This window comes from Diabrotica undecimpunctata, chromosome 5 (genome assembly GCF_040954645.1).
Source record: "Diabrotica undecimpunctata isolate CICGRU chromosome 5, icDiaUnde3, whole genome shotgun sequence".
Classification (NCBI taxonomy): Eukaryota; Metazoa; Arthropoda; class Insecta; order Coleoptera; family Chrysomelidae; genus Diabrotica; species Diabrotica undecimpunctata.
Genome location: NC_092807.1, coordinates 102,982,749 through 103,000,681, shown reverse-complemented (window position 1 = coordinate 103,000,681; position 17,933 = coordinate 102,982,749). Strand labels below are relative to the sequence as shown.

Below are 17,933 nucleotides of genomic sequence, written 5' to 3'. Positions count from 1 at the left end.
ATATAAATCTAGACCAATACGAGCTTCGTCGATATTTTCTGACCAGCTCATTGCTATTTTTCAAATTTTTATTCTATTTTTTATTTATATCCAATTTTGCCGAGACACTGAGTAAGAACTCCAGATCCAGGCTTTTCTTCTGATTATCAAAACAATAATAATTTTAGATAAAGTTTAATAATATAAAACAAGTTTTAGAATGCAATTATGGTGTTGTGTTAGATGTGTACCGTTATAAATACAGCTAAGGTCCATTCGCTTAGCTCGGGCATATTTTGACAGATTCATAGCTGGAAACTTACAACACAAAAGTTCCTATCTCACAGTATTAACGGGTTAAATAAATTTTTATTACGGAATTCTTTCATTGAAAAAAGAAGAATTATTAAAATAGTGGTAGTGTATATTAAACCCATAAAATTTTGGTTAGTATATATTTAAAAAATATATTTCAGTTGTTATAATTTAACATATTCCAGTAAGTATTTGTATTAATGAAGCTTATAATTTTATTATTTCTTATTATACATCAGATGGTGTAAATAAATAAATATTGATTGTCGGTAATTCCTTAAGTTCTATTTTATTTACGTTTGTTACATTAATATTGGATATGAGCACGTGTTCGGACTGGGACTAGCGAACCGACTATATAATTTCGTTTCTATTTCGAATTTCTTAATAAAATTTTAGGAGAGTATTTCTACGCAACTAAGGAAAGTTTTTAAGTCAAAATCGATTTTTTGAAAATTTAGAGAATTACGAAACCCTTAAATAATATTATGTATAATTATAATATATAAATATTAAAGTTATCTATCATTTCATAACCTTTTCTACTAATAATAATAAAAGAAAATAAGATTTTGCAAAATAAATATTTATTTGAGAATGTTTAAACAAATTGCTTGTTTAACTAAAAAATTGACAAATTAACTAATTGAATTTGTATAATATATTCAACGAGATAATTGTTGTTGATAAGAACTGGAGATATTGCGACTTTGTTAAATTTAAATTTATGAATTCAGTTTTTGAAATAAAACAGAGAAATCAAAAAGGGCTAACACGCATTCTAAGCGTAGGACATTGTAAGATTTCGAATAAAATTAATTAACTTCCTATACGTTGACGCTCGAGTTATTTTAATATTTACTTTTGTAAACCTATTACCAATATTTAACATGCATTTTTTAATTGGTTAATGATTTAATTTAATAAAATAACCCTTTATCTTCAATTTGGTTGGTGGACGACTTTGTATTCGCTTTATGAATTTTCGGTACTCCATAAAAATGAGGTGTCTGCTATATTTTCTAATGCAAAAACTATTACAATACACATCTAAAAGTCTCTTTCATTCATGATAATGCTGTTATCATCTGAGATATTACGATTCATGTAAAAAAGTATTAATTTGTGTACTTGTTTATAAATTACTATTAAGAATTGTGAGAAATATACTTCCCACATTTCATCTTTGTATTTTATCCTGCTAAAAGACGTATATTTTCGTCGAATGGCATCTTAGAAGATTTAGTGGTTTTGTAATAATTGCAAAGTGTCGCGAAATACCCGCCTCCATTTTCTAAGAAGTAGTAGGAGTATGATTTTGGATGCGAAATGGCGGAATAATTTTCCGTGTCAGGTGATAAAAGCCCGCCGTATTCCGGAGGGAAATATCATGGCATTCCTTTTAATTACTTGGGAAACTTTACGGCATTTTCGTCGGATCGTAAATAGGAATCTTCTAATACGGCATTTTATGTGAAGATGCGTTCGAATGTTTCCCTCTCATACACGTACAAGTTTTCCAAGAAGTTACTCCAATTACCAGATCTTTTTTTTAGTAAATGTTTTTTCTTTTTAAAGAGAAAAAAATCTGAATATTAAGACAAAAATAAGTCACATAATAAATAACTTAAAAAACAAGCATAGCTTATGATAAAATACCAACCAACTTAATTAAATATGTTTCATCAGAGATTTCTCTTCCTCTTTCTTTTATAGTTAATGCTTCTTTGAGGCAAGGTAAATTTCCTCAAAGTTCAAAACTGGCAATTGCCAAGCCACTACATTAAAAAGGTGATGTTACTAAGACTTCTTCCATCATTTTCAAAAATATTCGAAAAAGCAATCTATTTCAGACTACAAAACTTTTTTACTACAAACAACTTATTTAGTAGTTCACAGCATGGTTTTCTCGCAGGGAGATCTGTTGAGACAGCTACCTATGATTTTATATCAGAAATTTTAGAAAAACTGGAGGCAGAGATGAAAACAATAGGTGCTTTTTTGGACCTATCTAAGGCTTTCGATAACCTAGATCATGTTCTTTTATTACAAAAATTACATCTTTATGGAATACAGGGACCGGCATTAAAATGGATAAAATCATTTCTCACAGATAGGTGGCAGAAGGTATGCCCGGAGAAAAGGAGTCTAAGGTTTAATCTGAACCAATCAATTTAAAATTAGGCATACCACAGGAGAGTATCTTGGGGCCTTTTCTCTTTTTGGTCTACATAAACGACATTCCAAATGCGGTGGTTAGTAGTTTCTCAAACCTTGTAAATTTCCCTAATCACTCAAATGTGCTTTTCTGTAAAAAAACTTTAGAAATACTCCTCACTCCTCCTACTAACAGTGGCAGAGTAAATTCTAAGCCAGGCTGAACAGTAGTTCAGTGGAAATCGGTTGTTGCTTCATACTGATTAGAGAGTTTTTTACTTTAGTCTACTTTAGAACCAGCCAGTCACGAGAACAGTTTCCAGATATAACTAATTTTCTATCACAAAACACAAAACCTGCTAGATCAGTTAAATTTCTTGGTCTTTATATTGACCATAGTCTGAATTGGGGGGAACAAATACAAAATACAACAAAAAAACTGAATAGAGCCTGCTACTGCTTAAGAGTGTTTAAGAGCTATCTAGACCAGGGGATTTTACTATCAGTATATTATGCAAATTTTTATTCTGTTATTCGATATGGAGTAATCTTCTTAGGTGCTGCAGTAGATAGCTCAACTGCCTTTATAGTCCAAAAAAGGCAATACGGGTGATCTTAGGACTAAAGGCGGGAGAATCCTGTAGAGGCCGATTCAAATCCCTCAATATACTCACTTTCTCAGCTATCTTTATATTTGAATGTATTATGCTTTGTAAAAATTTTCTTTTTTTTATCACCTGCTTGCCTATCATGAATAAAATACAAGAAGCCTTAATTTGAATTTTCCATTTCATAAAATGTCTATAATTAGGAGAAGTCCTTTGTATGCCTGTGTTAAATTTTACAATAGTCTACCATCTGACATTCAACAGGAAACACACTATAGAGCTTTTAAAAGAAAAGTTTTTCAACACCTACTTGATATTGAGCAACATAGAACATTGAGCCTATAATGTGGCGGAGTGCCTGGCCTATCCTTCTCCTTGATCAGCATATTTAATATATTTTACTGTGTGATGTCAATATATATATATATATATATATATATATATATATATATATATATATATATATATATATCTTAATCTGTAATTAATAATGTGATGTTATTTGCTCAATTATGTTTAAAAATTTATGCAAATATAAATTTACTCTACTCTACTCTAATCTACAATAAAATTACTCCAGAGCAAAATTTTCTTTAAGCTGCCAAACTAGAGCTTTGTAGTAATGCTTGTTAGCTATCCAACTTTAACGAGGTTACATAAAGCAAGTGCTTTTTATTAGACGTTTCATAGTCAAACATCGGGGAGTGCTCTAATATGAAATATAGTTGTTGATTAGAGCATTCTCAATTATTACAAAACCGCATTTTCAGAACTCAAATTCACTAATGCGGCCTAAAATATGTCTTAGAAATACAGATCCGGCCTAGATTATATGTTGCGTTAAAATTTTAAACTTTTATAGGCTTTATATGTTCCCCAAACGATGATTGAGACATCAACAAATTATATAATTAAAAGGTTATAATGACATAATAAAAGGCATCTAAATAAAAACAAAGCACAAAGGAAATAAAAAGCACACTGCAGCATACCGCAAAAGTTCGATATTATAATATTCCGATTATATGTCTTTTGATATGGTGGAAGAAAGTGTACGATCTAGATTAAATAAAATTGGAACACTCTACGAAATCAAAAGAATAAAAATTTGGGAACATTTATTAAAAAACAACTTATAAGGTCTTGGACAAAATAAAAAATAAGAAGCTGTTTAGGAAAACGGTAATGGAATCAACTAGTTAAAACGTACAAATCAAAATAAAGGCATACCTCGGAAGCTCGGAATAAGGTATAAAATATTCCAGGGCAAACACATTAGTATTCATGGGAACACATCTTTTCGGAACACCGAAATACAATAGATTAGATATACAAAATAAAACTAAAAAAATTGTCATTTCATTAACAAATAAGGTAAAATATTTAAGTGTAATAATGAATAATTACTAAAGATGGGACCAACAGCGTTAATATACACGCAAGTGTGGTGTTTAAATGCCAAAACCTTCTCAACATGAACAGACATTTAAGAAAACAGCCCTCAGTTTCCGTCAGGTCACTCGTTCACAACCAAAGTAGCAGTATGACATTGGGAACTGGGTGCAAAAAATCCCTGGGCTGTAAGAGAGTCTACTAACAACAACGAACACTGCACGTGTTTATATATAATCTAAAAAAACTATCGACAGATCGGAAAATGATGGAATTGGAGGAAGAAACATGTCAAATGGGATATTATAGGAATTAGCGAAGTCAAAAGAAGACGTGGAAATCAGATGAATCTAGAATAAGGCAACATATTGCATATAAGGGGAAAAAAGAGTTGACAACTGGAGGAATAATTACATATATACATAGAAAATATATACATAGAAAACTATAGAAAAACATACGGAGTATTGATTGCATTTCCCCAGAGTTATACAAATCTAAGACTTAACAAGAGATATAATCTGAAAATAATGTAGACATACGCCCTTCTAGCGATTACCAAGATGAACTTGTTAAAGCTTTCTTTAAAAAAATCGAAAGAGCAGAAAAGCTAGAACCGACAACCGCAATTATGGGTTTATGTATATAATGAAGATGGTATACACCTACGCGTTTAACCCTTAAATGCCCGTGATATGAAAATAACCATAAATGCCCATGTGGGGTCTCCTAGGGACCCCACTAAAATTTTCAATTTAGTAACGTCATTTAGCACTGACTAAAAGGAAAACACGGTTAAAAATAATTTAAAGCATATTTGAATAATTTTTATTTATTTTTCATACAAAATTAACGGCTTTTCTAGAAACAAATTATTTTCAATTCGAACAAAATTAAAATTAAATAATAATATAAGCATATAACTTTTAGTTGCAATTTTTACATACAATAGTTTTTTCTTCTTTTCTGTGCACCTGGCATATAAATTTTTTGCAAAAAGAGCAAACGGTATTCACTTTTCTGTCACAGTTTCGCGGACACTGGTAACAACGAGCACGTTTCTTAGCTGAATGGACGGATTGAGTTGCAACTTCGGTAGTTGGGTTTACCATTGGTATGCCACAATCTTTTAGAGCAGATTTTACATAGGCTTGATGTTTTATATATTTCGCTCTTTTTTCCATGTTGTTTCGAGCAAGCTCAGCCCCTAATTGTAACAGGAAAATACGTCTTCGTGAAAAATTATTTTTCTTCCAATCAGGATTTTTTTCAATGTATAAAATATAGGCATTTAGTGCACATATGTCTATAATATTCATAAAGAGCCTGAATGGCCAACGAGCAGTTCTTCTTTTACAGGAATATTCCCTAATCAGTTTGTCGGCATTATCAACACCACCCTTGGTATTATTATAGTCTAAAATCATCAAGGGTTTGTTTTGAGAGTCTTGACAAATTATATCACTATCGTGTTGACTTGAAATAAGATGTACCATCCTGTGTATTTTAGGTATGTACGAAACCATAGCTAATTCTTTAGTAAAAGCAAATATTGACGACTCCGCAGGTCTTTTTGTCAAACTTAGTTGTGGTGGTGTATCAGGTTTATTTTTGCGGACGGTCCCAAGTAAAGTAAGGTTTTTAGATAAAAGATATTGAGCAAGAGGAACACTGGTAAAAAAGTTGTCAGTTGTAATTCCTCTCCAACTGCCATGATATGGTTCCACCAGATCTTTCACAACACGAAATCCCTGATTTTTCTCTATTCTACCACCTGGTAGTTTTCCAAGGTACACCTGAAGTTTTGATAAATAAGATGTTTTAACATCCGCGGCAGCCCAAATTTTTATCCCATAGCGGCAAGGTTTTGATTTTATATATTGTCTAAAAGGACACTTTCCTCTAAAACTCACTGTTCGTCAACGGTTATATGTTCGTATGGTTCAAAGGCTTTGTCACAGTTAGAGACGAACATGTCCCAAATTACTCGTATCGCCGCTAACTTATCCTGTTCCTTCCGCTCCACCCTGGTCACTTTGTCATCAAACCTCAAGAAACTCGATAATTCTTCAAATCGGTTCCTAGCGAATGCGGCTGTAAAAAATGACCGGCGTATTGAGGTGTCTGTAGACCATATCTCTCGTGTCGATTCTTTCCCACACCTTAAAGCACCAGCTTTGATAAGTGCTCCTAAAAAGCTATCCAGTTCATTGTTGGTAAGTACCGTCCACTCTTTTTTGTTATTCGGATGTTTTTCGTTCCACTCTTGATAACGCCTAACAGCTTCTTCATTAGTATGAAGGCATATGACATTCTTCATCTCTTCGGTCAAAAATAAATTGAAATAGTCTAAAAACGTGATGGAATTTTTACTATAGTTTGTTAAGCCTGGATGTACATTTATAATATTTTTTTGTTGCCTCTTGGATCTCACGAAAGGTAGGCTATTCCACTGCATTCCAGATTTGGATGTATATGTTGGACCACTAACCTCACTAATATTATCGTCCACTTCGGTAGGTTCTGCATCTGATTCCTCGTCACTGTTGACTTCTAAATTGTCCTCAAAATTTTCCTCAAAAACATCTTGCTCTTCGCTATCTGATTCGTCGGTAATCTCATAGTCGAAATCGGAGTCTGATATCCCTTCTTCTATATTTCGGATAATTTTTTCATGTTCTTGGTCGCTTATTGTCATTTTCATTCTCTTACGGTCCATTTTTCAATGTAAACTGACGAAAAATGTTAAAAATAATAAAAATATTCTGGTGCCTCTAAATGCCCAATCGGGGTCACAGCGAGACCCCACTTATCTAAATCTCTCTTACAGACCACTGCACCTCACGAATGTTCGTGGTATACTAACAGAAAACGTAGGAGACACGTCCACACAAATACCTGATTGCGCGGTTGCCAAATGTTTCAAATAAAGATATTATAGCCAAAAATGTATGTCTAGGGTTCCATAGTGACCCCGATTGGGCATTTAAGGGTTAAAGCAGAAATAAATAATTTTTTTACGACGATGTAAAAATTAGGCCATAAAATAATGAAGGACAAAATGAAGGAACAGAAAGAGCAACTGCAAAGGTTATCGCAGTTATTTCCCAGTAAATTCTACGAGTATATTTTAAACATTACAATCTTACCATTGCAGTATCCGGCTACCCAATATATGGCTAGTGCAAAAAGTTTTTTTTACTTCTTTTTTTGTTAGATTTCTTTAGCGTAGAAGAATATAGCGTATAATTATAAGAACACTAAAACTACGAAAGTGGAAAGCTAAAGCAAAAAATTAGGAGTGAAGACTCATCACTACGTACGATCGATTGTAAAGCTAATGCTGATGACTGGTCTTGTGTTAAATGGAGATAAATACGACGAAGCTACTTTCTTTCTTTTTATTGAGGATATTTTCAACAAAATATCCTTAATAAACACATAATATAATTGCCAGTTACTTTTTAATAAACTAATAAAACTAACTACATATATTGCAAATTCCCAAGTACAACTCTGCATTAACAAACTTTGTATAACTCCGCCTGGAGACTGGCTTTGCTTTCTACTTTCTCAGAGGGTGAAATAGCACAGATAGTTTATGAAAACCACTAATGAATTTAGAAATTCGCCATAATTGTGAAGTCGGCAAGACGCGGGTGGCACGTCGATGCAATGCTCATAAATTTTATATAAACGGTTGACGCGTGTGAATAGATATGATGAAGAAGTTGGCTATAGCTTATATAAAGTGTTGAACTGTGTGAGTTATGGATTGCAAAAATTTTACTCCTTTTAACAAAAATTTCTTGTAATTAAGTGTCACTCTATAATGCAGAAATGACTAGAATTATCAGTTTATCCGTCAGCTTGATACCATTATGTATAGAAACATTATTCAAAAGCTAGCGAGGGCTTTTGAATAAAGTCAAAGCGAAGTTACGGCGACAAAAAAAAATCGCTGTCGTAGGAAATCTAGAGGGTACCCCCACATTTATAGATCGCTGAATTGCATTGTAACGAGTCCGTCACTTCAACAATCCTTTCATCACTTTTAAATAAAATCCCTAAATCAAGATTCATTAAATATCTCTTAGTAACTTTTAATTTCTAAGTTGGTATTAAGCAGTGACTTTAAGCGGCAGTTTAGGAAAACTATATACATGCTTATTCGACTAAGGTCGCTCTTGTTCTGACCGGGGAGAAGTAAAGTTTGGGTTTAAATCAGTAAGCGTCCCAGGGGTATGCTGAGATTTGTTTGAAGAATATTAAATTTTGTTTTTTTTTTTTTGGAAAAAGACAAGTTGGTGGAAAGTTTTTTTTTGTGTGTGTACCGTTTGGTTTATAGCCGCTTTGAGCCGGTAAGTGGATCTAATTATCAATAAAAAATTGAAAAAGTATAAAAACCATCAGCCATTTTGATTTCTAAAATATTGTCGTTTCTCCTTTGATAATTGATATATGTATATCTGTCATTTTTCACATCATTTCGTTAAGAAATAATATTTTAAATCTAAATCTAGTAATAATATAAAATCATATGTCAATTGTCAAATCATATGTCAATTTTCTATTTTACTTCCCAGCCTTAAAAACATATAATTATATATCTTTAAAACTATCTATTATCTATTAAGAGTATCTATAAAAATATTCTGTCTCATACCGTTCTTTTATATTCTAAAATATATCCAGAGCATGCTTTTCGTAAAAATTATCTATTTAATCAATCCATATCACATAAAATATTGTCAAACCATTCAAAGGTCAAATTTTTACAAAACCATTAAGGTTTTTTGCCTCATACAAGGTTCCTTAGTAACTTTTTGTATTACCTTTCAAAATTAATAAAACTTGTATTTTCCCTACTTTGTTCTCAAGAGTAAGAAGGAACGCTAACACAAATAGTTTTTTTAGCCTACTCGAGAAGTTAGTCAGGAGTCAAGGGGAAGGATTCATTATTTTGTTTTTTGGGTTTATTTTGAGAAAAGAGTTAAGTTATTCTCTAGGCGGATTACACACCTGATCCCCAGGGTTGATTCTCGTCATTCTTAGCTGTTCTTTCAGATGTCCAGATCTCTACCAGACCATTCCCTGACAACTTCAGGATATTAGCCGGAAGGACCTCCCTCATTGTTTAGAGTGTGGAACACTGTCAATTCGTGCTAAGTTTTTTTTATCCATCAATTTTAATAATTTTCTATAATAATTTTTTAACTTTAAATCATACTAGTTCTTATAATAATAAAGACCTGTTATTTTTTTTAAATATTACTAAATAATATTTAAGGACTAATTGTCGACTACCGGTTGAGGTTTTAAATCCTCCCTATTAACTCTACTGTACGGTTTTTTGTGTATACATTTAATCAGATAGTTCGTTATTGGTATTTTCAATAATATATATTTAAACCTTTCGCACCTATCCCATCTAGATAGAGTGTCCGTATTACTTTATTAGTACTTTGAATTATTGAAAGTCGAAGTACAGAATTACATTTCTAGTAGGCGAGTAAATTACCTTTTTAGGTAGAATTAATAAATTTTCTTACTTATATTTATTGTTTGTAAATTCCTTAAATAGTATTAGGTCCTACCTTTCAGTTAATTTGAATTCACAGATAATCAGGGATAAATAATTGTGTACAATTAGGGAATTTTTTTGTATATAACTAGGTTAACTGTATATAAGTGGTGGTGGGTAGCATAAAAAAATAAGATAAACTATATATATTTGGTAAGGTATTAAATTTGTTGTTAAGACTAAATATTTCAATTATTACGTGTTTTTTTTTTTTTCATTTCAGCTAAAAAGGGTATACAGCTTTACAACATACCTTGGAAGGTATATGTTAATATGTTTCTGGCGCCTACTCACATCTTAGAGCAACTTCCATATTCTATCACTTACCTTTACATCTATTCATATTTGTTTTGATTTCCTTGTCATCTATTTTCTTATTATACGCTCTGTAGGGTATGCAAATTGACCGAATCCTCTTATGAGTGTCAAGTAGTCACTCTCCGGCACAGTCCACTAGCCAGCCTTTAATTTAGTTATATTTTAAATTCATATTTTATATTTTCCTATGTTTATCATAGTGATCTAATCTCGTCCTTTGTGAGCTTTGACCTTTAGTGTTGCATGAAGACAACCTTACTCAATTCATTTTTTTTTGTTACAGCATTAGTTTTCCAATGGATGACATCAAAACTACTTGTGTGATACTTGAACAATAGTACTCAAAATAAATAGTACTAGGGAGGTACTAGCCTTCCACTTGCGATTTGTAGTCACGCGATTGTTTAGTAGCAAAAAATGAACACATTGTTTCAAAAATAAGTCAATCCCTTTGCGACTAAATAATCCCAGTGATTAAGAAAACGCAACTTGTCTTATATTTACCGCAACGCGATAGTCGCCTACCACAATGAATCGTACGAACAAGCATAGACATGCACCCACTTGTATGATTGTTTAGTCGCGATTCTGAAGCCAGCTAAGCCTGGTGTGTCTTTGAAGAATATTTAATTTTAAATTTTGTCAAAATGTCAGACAACGAGGAATATGCTGGAAATGTTGGGGACTTTTTGAGTACTATGGATTCTGATTTTGAGTACTAATAATTTTAAATATTACTGTTCAAGTAACATGTAAAACTGTCGCTTAAAAACTCTTTGGATTTGTTAACAGATGAATCCAATAACGACGTTTTTGCAGCAGAGGCACCCTTTAGATCCCTAGAAGTAGAGGGCTAGCCTTAGTCAGCATTGTTTTAGTATGGATACGTAACCACCGCAGAGAAGAACTACTACTTATTATTTAACTGTGTATAGCATAGACTAATGTGGTCTTGTTTCCTTATTTTATATAAATTTGTCATTCCAATTAATATATTTTTTATAATTATGTTTATTTGCAATCTACATCATTACAGCGTATTAAGTAAATGTGTTACAGGTTTTGGGCGTGAAGGTGAGACATCCAATGATGTCTCACCTTATTCTATTTTGGTTTAGTTTTGAAGTAGGTCTTGGGGCCAGGTTCTATCTAGTCTTCTTGTGGCTGGAACATTGTTGAATAGTTTTCTTACCATTTTCATGGTGAATGGTACGTTCATTTTGTGACTCCGTGGCTCGATGGATTTCTTCTCTGATGAAGGAAATCTTTAAGTCGTAGGAAAGTGTTTGGTGCACCCACTATCGATATTTGCACTTTAGACTGGAATCTTTGGATAATATTCAGCTACGTTGGCTTTGCAGAGCTCCACAGGTGTAGTCCGTAGAACCAAATAGGTTTGAGTATGGCTTTGTATAAAAGAATTTTGTTTTTGCTGATTTTTTCTGCTGATACTATAATAGACACTGATTGTTTATGTTCCGTATGTGTGAATTATGCGTTGTAGAAAACAGAATTTGGTAAGCCACTGCCACTTTCTTGTTTATTTTTTGTTCTTATCGGTGGCCACTTTTTGCTATCGCACTCGGCGGAATACGTCCTTACTCTACTATATTCAAGTGAACACTTTCCCAATAAATATGCTGTAATTTTCCTTTATGCCTGTCCCGTCTGATTTCCTCTTCGTGTATTTTATGTATTTTTAAGATACAAATGATGCTAAGGAATCATTAAGGGAAAACAAAAACGCATAAAAAGCATTGGTTTATTGCCGAAATATTAAAAAAATTAAAAATACTTAAGACTCAAATGAAAAGAGGTACCAAAATACTTATAAGAAGTGATAAATCGCTGACAAAAAAAAAGAGAAAAAATTGCATAGAAGAAAGAAGGAAGAACAAACAGGAAGTGAAATACAAAAACTGAAAACACTAATAACAACTAGAATAGCACATAAACAAGAGTAATGACTAGAATAACTATGTGTGACCAAAAGACTTAACTATAATAAATGTCTACGAAGAAAACCTGCAGAAATTAAAAGGAAATTACAAATAACAACGAGTTACGACTTCAGTTTTGACAGACGTCTCATTTTTAAAAGTAATTTTAAGTAACGATTTATTGAAAATTTTAATTTGCTCATTTTTATATACTAAGAACAATTTTTTATTTCTCTTTCAGAAAGCACTTGTATAATTTCAGTGCCCTTGTGACACAGAGATGACTAACGTATTAACTAAGGTACACATATTAAAAGACTACGCCGCAAATCGGGCCGGATCCCTATTTATAGTCTGTGCCAAACATAATTTACTTAAACAATCAAAAACGGCGTGTGTTTGTTTATCTTTATGCAATAAAGTTTTATGTATCAAATTTATTGTTAAAAATTACTAATGTAATGTAAAATTACTAATTATAATTAAACATAGTATTATTATTATAAAGACTGATCTTTATTATTATAAAGATGAACTTTTTTAGTCACTTATTTATCCACCACCGAAAAATGATAAAGATGTACAAAATGTTGACCAGTAGTTTAGGTATTATAAAACTTACTTTATTGTTTTATCTGGTATGTAACAAAACACAATAGTATATAATTCATCATCACTTGCATATAATATTTCATTTTCTACTCACCTTAATCTTCTTGCCGTCATTGTTCTGGAGGATAAACGCCGCAACTGCCATATCAAACTCGTTTTTGTATATGACGGCCAAGCTCGGCGTTTCCCTGTGCAATTCCGACACTACCAGCCGGTCGACAAGATATGGTTGGCGGATTACACGCATGGTGGCGCCACCTTTCTTTGTTGACGGCTTGCAGACCAGCAGCATATCCGTCAGCAGGAAACAATGCACTTCCATCTGTGAATGTCAAGTACAAAACAATTTAGCTATTTAAGAATCAAAGATATTCTTGTAGTTCAATGTTGTTATTAATAATATATGTATCAAGTGTTACGTATTCACAAGGAACCTAAGTTCCTGTAGCTGGCTGTATACCATGTATCACAAAAAATTTATTAAAATCCTTTATAAAAGGTATATAATTAAAAAACCCAATCGGGGTATATCAAAACAACAAAACGTTTTCGGAATTCATATTCCATCATCAGTGTCTAGGTGTACATGTATTGAGCCACTAAATATCTGGGTAAAAACCCGGTAAAAGTTATTGGTTTGAATTTATTTTACATTATTAGATCTTATATGTTTAGATGTTAGATTTACCAGTGGATTTGATAATATGGCAACGTGAGACTACATGATGTTGCTGTTCCTGAGACAAAGTGTCTACGAGGACTTGATGATAGTAACTGAGTTGATATCATCAAGTCCCAAGTTTGATATAGCCCGATTGGGTTTTTTAATTATATACCTTTTATAAAGGATTTTAATAATTTTTTTGTTACGTATTGTTCGAAATTTATTTTTACATCGGATTAAATAAAACTTCAGAATTCGAACTTCCGCATAACTGTAGTGTCCTTTTTAAAACTGTCACCTCTAATATCGGCTATTTTCAAAATGCATAACATCAATTAATAGAAATACCCGTACTCTTGTCCCAGCTCTTTCTGTGAACATTTATTAATTAGAACTAAACAAGCTTTTTGAAGAAGGTTCCAATCCAGAGCAGCAGAGAAATTATCCCAAAACGAAAAGATTGGCAATTGATCAAGTAGTTTTCAGTTATTTCTGTGATGCAAGTAACATCAATATTTCCATGTCTGAAGCTTTAATTAAAGAAAAAGCCTTGAAAACAGTTGGAAATTTAGAAATAACTTTTAAGGCTTTAAATAGTTGGTTGAAAAAGTTTTGTCAAAGACATAATAAATGCTTAAAGTCAATTTTTGGTGAGTCAGTTAATATTAATTTGGCCAGTGTTCAGGTTAGAAGAGAAAGGCTATAGATAATTTTTAACAGGACGTTCGCCATGAAATATTTACAAGTGTGCCAGTAAAAAACTACAAAAGAAAGATTGACAATTTTATGTTGAGGAAATTGAGAGGCTATAGAATGGATATCTAATAATAAGACTTAATGATAACGATGATGAGATTATGACATCATGGCTAAAAAAATATTAATGCAAAAATGACGAATCAAAATTTAAGAAGTCTTTTTGTTTTTTAATAATATCAAATCCCATGCCCAATGGAAACTAGAAAATGCCAAAATTGTCTTTGTGCATTAAAACACTTAATTAAACTTCTTTTTGTCAGCTTTTGGACCAAGAAATAATCCGTAACTTTAAAACGATCTATAGAAAATTTTTGTTAAAAAACTCTAGTTTAGTATAAACGATAGTTCTTTTGAAGAGAGGGAAAAAAAGTACAAATACAACCAGCGCTTTGGTATTGATATCCCTACCCTAAAAAATGTTGCCAGTTACAATTTTCCAGTATTATGGAAAAGGTGAATTTTTGGCAAACTCCAAGAAGAGGATTTAGGTGAAAAAGATGAAAAACGAAATATATAAGCGAAATTGTCATATTTTGAGCAAAAATCCCAATTTTGGCGTTCCAGACGTCATTAACAATAAATGCAGTGAAAATTATAGATTAAAGCTGAAGGATTTGAAACTTGCAAAAAATTAAAGATTAGCAAATTGTCCAAATTACTAAGAATCGTTGAAAAAAAAATGTTGAACATTATGTATATCTAGGTCATGTTATCAAACTAGGAAAACCAAATCAAGATGCTGAAATTAAAAGAAGAGAACACAACTGGCATGGGGCGCTTTCGGCAAATTAGCATATGTCTTGAAAAACACCTCCATTCCTGTAAACTTAAAGAAAAAGGTGTATAACACATGCATACTACCAGTTTGTACTTACGGCTTGGAGACAGTAGCCCTTACCAAAAAATCTGCTAAAAAATTAGAAACAACGCAAAGAGCAATGGAACGAATCATGCTTGGAATATCACTAAGAGACAAGATTAGAAACACCGAGATAAGACGTAGAACGAAGATTAGGGATATTGTGGAAGAAATTGCAAAAATGAAATGGCGTTGGGCAGGTCACGTAGCCCGATATAATGACAACAGGTGGACACGGAGAATTCTAGAATGGAGACCAAGGACGACAACAAGAAGCACGGGAAGACCTCAAAAAAGATGGGTAGATGACATAAGAACAGTGGCAGGCAAACAGTGGATTAGATTGGCGCAAGATAGAGAAAGATGGAAGCAATTGGGAGAGACCTACATTCAGGAGTGGATGGAAAATGGTTGACAAAGAAGAGACTAAGTAACGCTCACAGTTTGTTATTTTGTAATAATAAAAGTAAAATTTTTATAAAAAAGAAATGTAACTGATATATTTTTAAACAAAAATGTTTATAAGCATTTTTTGTAGAATACACCGTTCTCTCAGAAACAGTGCTTCAATTGATCTCCAATTTTTAATGTCGGTTACGAGAGCGACATTTGACGAAAAGTCAAGATACGTTTTAAAGGTAAAAAGTTCAGCTTTTCTACGCAATTTTTGTCCTGTTTTACAATTCTCATGAGATCAAAATTACAAACGATCTTATGTCACGAAAAATGCCTCACCGCAAATGACGTTGATGAAATTTGTAGCTGTAGTTGTGTAGTTTCGAAAAACGCACTTGTGCAATCGAAAAAGAAGTAGTTTTAAACGTTTTAGATCGTTTGTATTGAGGAATATTAAGAGAAAACGTATTAACTAAAGAGATCCTGTAATAGAAAAGATAGTGATATACTAGGAAGAAAATTAATATAGCTGACAGTCAATGTCAAAAATACAGCTATAACCTGTAACGATGAGTCAAAGCCATCACCGTTAAACCAGCGTGCGCGCGAACCAACCCATGAAGTAGGAGTGTATCGACAGTAGAAAGGGCAAAACTAATTACACAGCTCCACTATATAAACCGCAACATTTCCTCATAGAGACAGAATCGACAGGTGTTGACTGAAAGTTCTCTTCTTCCCTACCCCGGCTTGTGGACGTGTTGAGTTCACAAGTTGTTCCGTCTCCCATACCGCCGCTATCCGAAGAGCGTGTTGAGCTCTTCACTACCCGTACTCTGAAGCAGTCGTGTTGAGACTGTCGAGGAGTGTCCTATTAACCCGAATCACTTAAGGGACGTGTTGAGTTCCTTTCCTTCCTTTGTACCTATCGTCCGCTGTTACTAAATCGATACAACGTTACCGTAAAATTTCAGATACACACTCGCTTGCCGATAAGACTAGTTCCATATGACAAGGTCAAGCTTAATTTGAATAAATAGGCCAGGTACTGAGAAGACTAAACCAAATTGTAAATATGTACATAAGATTTTTGTCAATTTAATTTAAGGAAGACAATAAAGTTTTATTTTTATTTTGAACTCTGTCTCTGACTGTCTAAAAGCTACCCGGATTGTGACTCCCACGAGAGGACATCACAAACCTTAAGATAATTCCATCGAGTTAGAATCTATGTAAAGGGCATCAAGTGACTAAAAACGACCTCACTTCGGCCATATTGTTATGATCGTTTTGACAGATCGTGTATGATTGTTTACGTTTGTTGTTTTTCGAATATTTTTAGTTTTATAATACTTTTATAAAAACTGTAATATTATATTGTGATAGTGCATAATAATGGTTTCTTGTTCTCAACGTAGTTGCAGTAGCAGAAGCAATGTTAATAAAAAATCTTCAGGAATAACGTTCCAAAGGTTAGTATACAAATATGTAAACAAAGTAATGGCCCGTACTTCAGAAAATAAATTAATAGTATTCATAAAAAATCTTATAAGTAAGGTAGATCGTACTATTCTTGAGAATACGCAAATATCTTCATCATAAATATCTTAAAATTTCTTAGTAACTACTGCAACATAATAAGTTTTATTTCTATACAGTGTTTCCATTGTGATATTCGGCAGATATTCAATTTTGTTTTTGACGTGACAACGTCTTAAATTAGGTTGTGGCTCGGAGTCACTCATGAAAAAGTGTAACGCCCGCTCACGTCTGTTACGATGAGTCACCGAACGAGAGAGAGGCCCGCCGGACCGGCGAATGCCTTGCGTCTCTCTCCCACTCAAACATGATCGGTCCGCTGCGCGCGCAGCACTAGAGAATTAGGCGCGTTGAATCGGTGAGTGCTTGTGTCTCTGTCTTTCTCGAGCGTTCTTGGCGTTGGAAAACCGAGAAAGCGTCATAATACAAGTTCACACGTGTGGTTAAAGTATCGTCAGCTGTGTCTGTAGTGAAAATGTGGAGTGCTTAGATTCGTCATTTACAACAACTACAACAATAAAGGTAAATAATTGTACACTAATATTTCATTATCGTAAACTATGATTGATTGATTAATTGTTAGATTGACACAAAAGTTGAGAAACTGAGTTTATAGGTTATGTCATACTATTGACAAATGTTGATAGTGTTAAGTAAATTATTAGTTTAAATCACTCTGCAATCAATCGTAATTCAGTCGATTGAGAAGAAACAGCGCGTATTGCTAGTCAAACATTTAAAATATATTTCTATAGTTAAAATTTGTGCAATTCTTATTTTCATTCAATTCCTTGTTCCTATTGTGCAATTT

The 17,933-nt window shown here is 32.9% G+C and overlaps 1 protein-coding gene across 3 annotated transcripts in view; it reads right to left on the bottom strand.

Annotated features, from left to right (window-relative positions):
- LOC140441591 (uncharacterized) overlaps nt 1-17,933 on the bottom strand; it is an 803,694-nt gene that overhangs the window by 85,974 nt on the left and 699,787 nt on the right. For all 3 annotated transcript variants that reach the window (XM_072532421.1, XM_072532420.1, XM_072532422.1), the window contains one exon: nt 13,000-13,227. In XM_072532421.1, the coding sequence (XP_072388522.1) occupies nt 13,000-13,227 (228 nt within the window). The remainder of the gene's footprint in view (nt 1-12,999; nt 13,228-17,933) is intronic.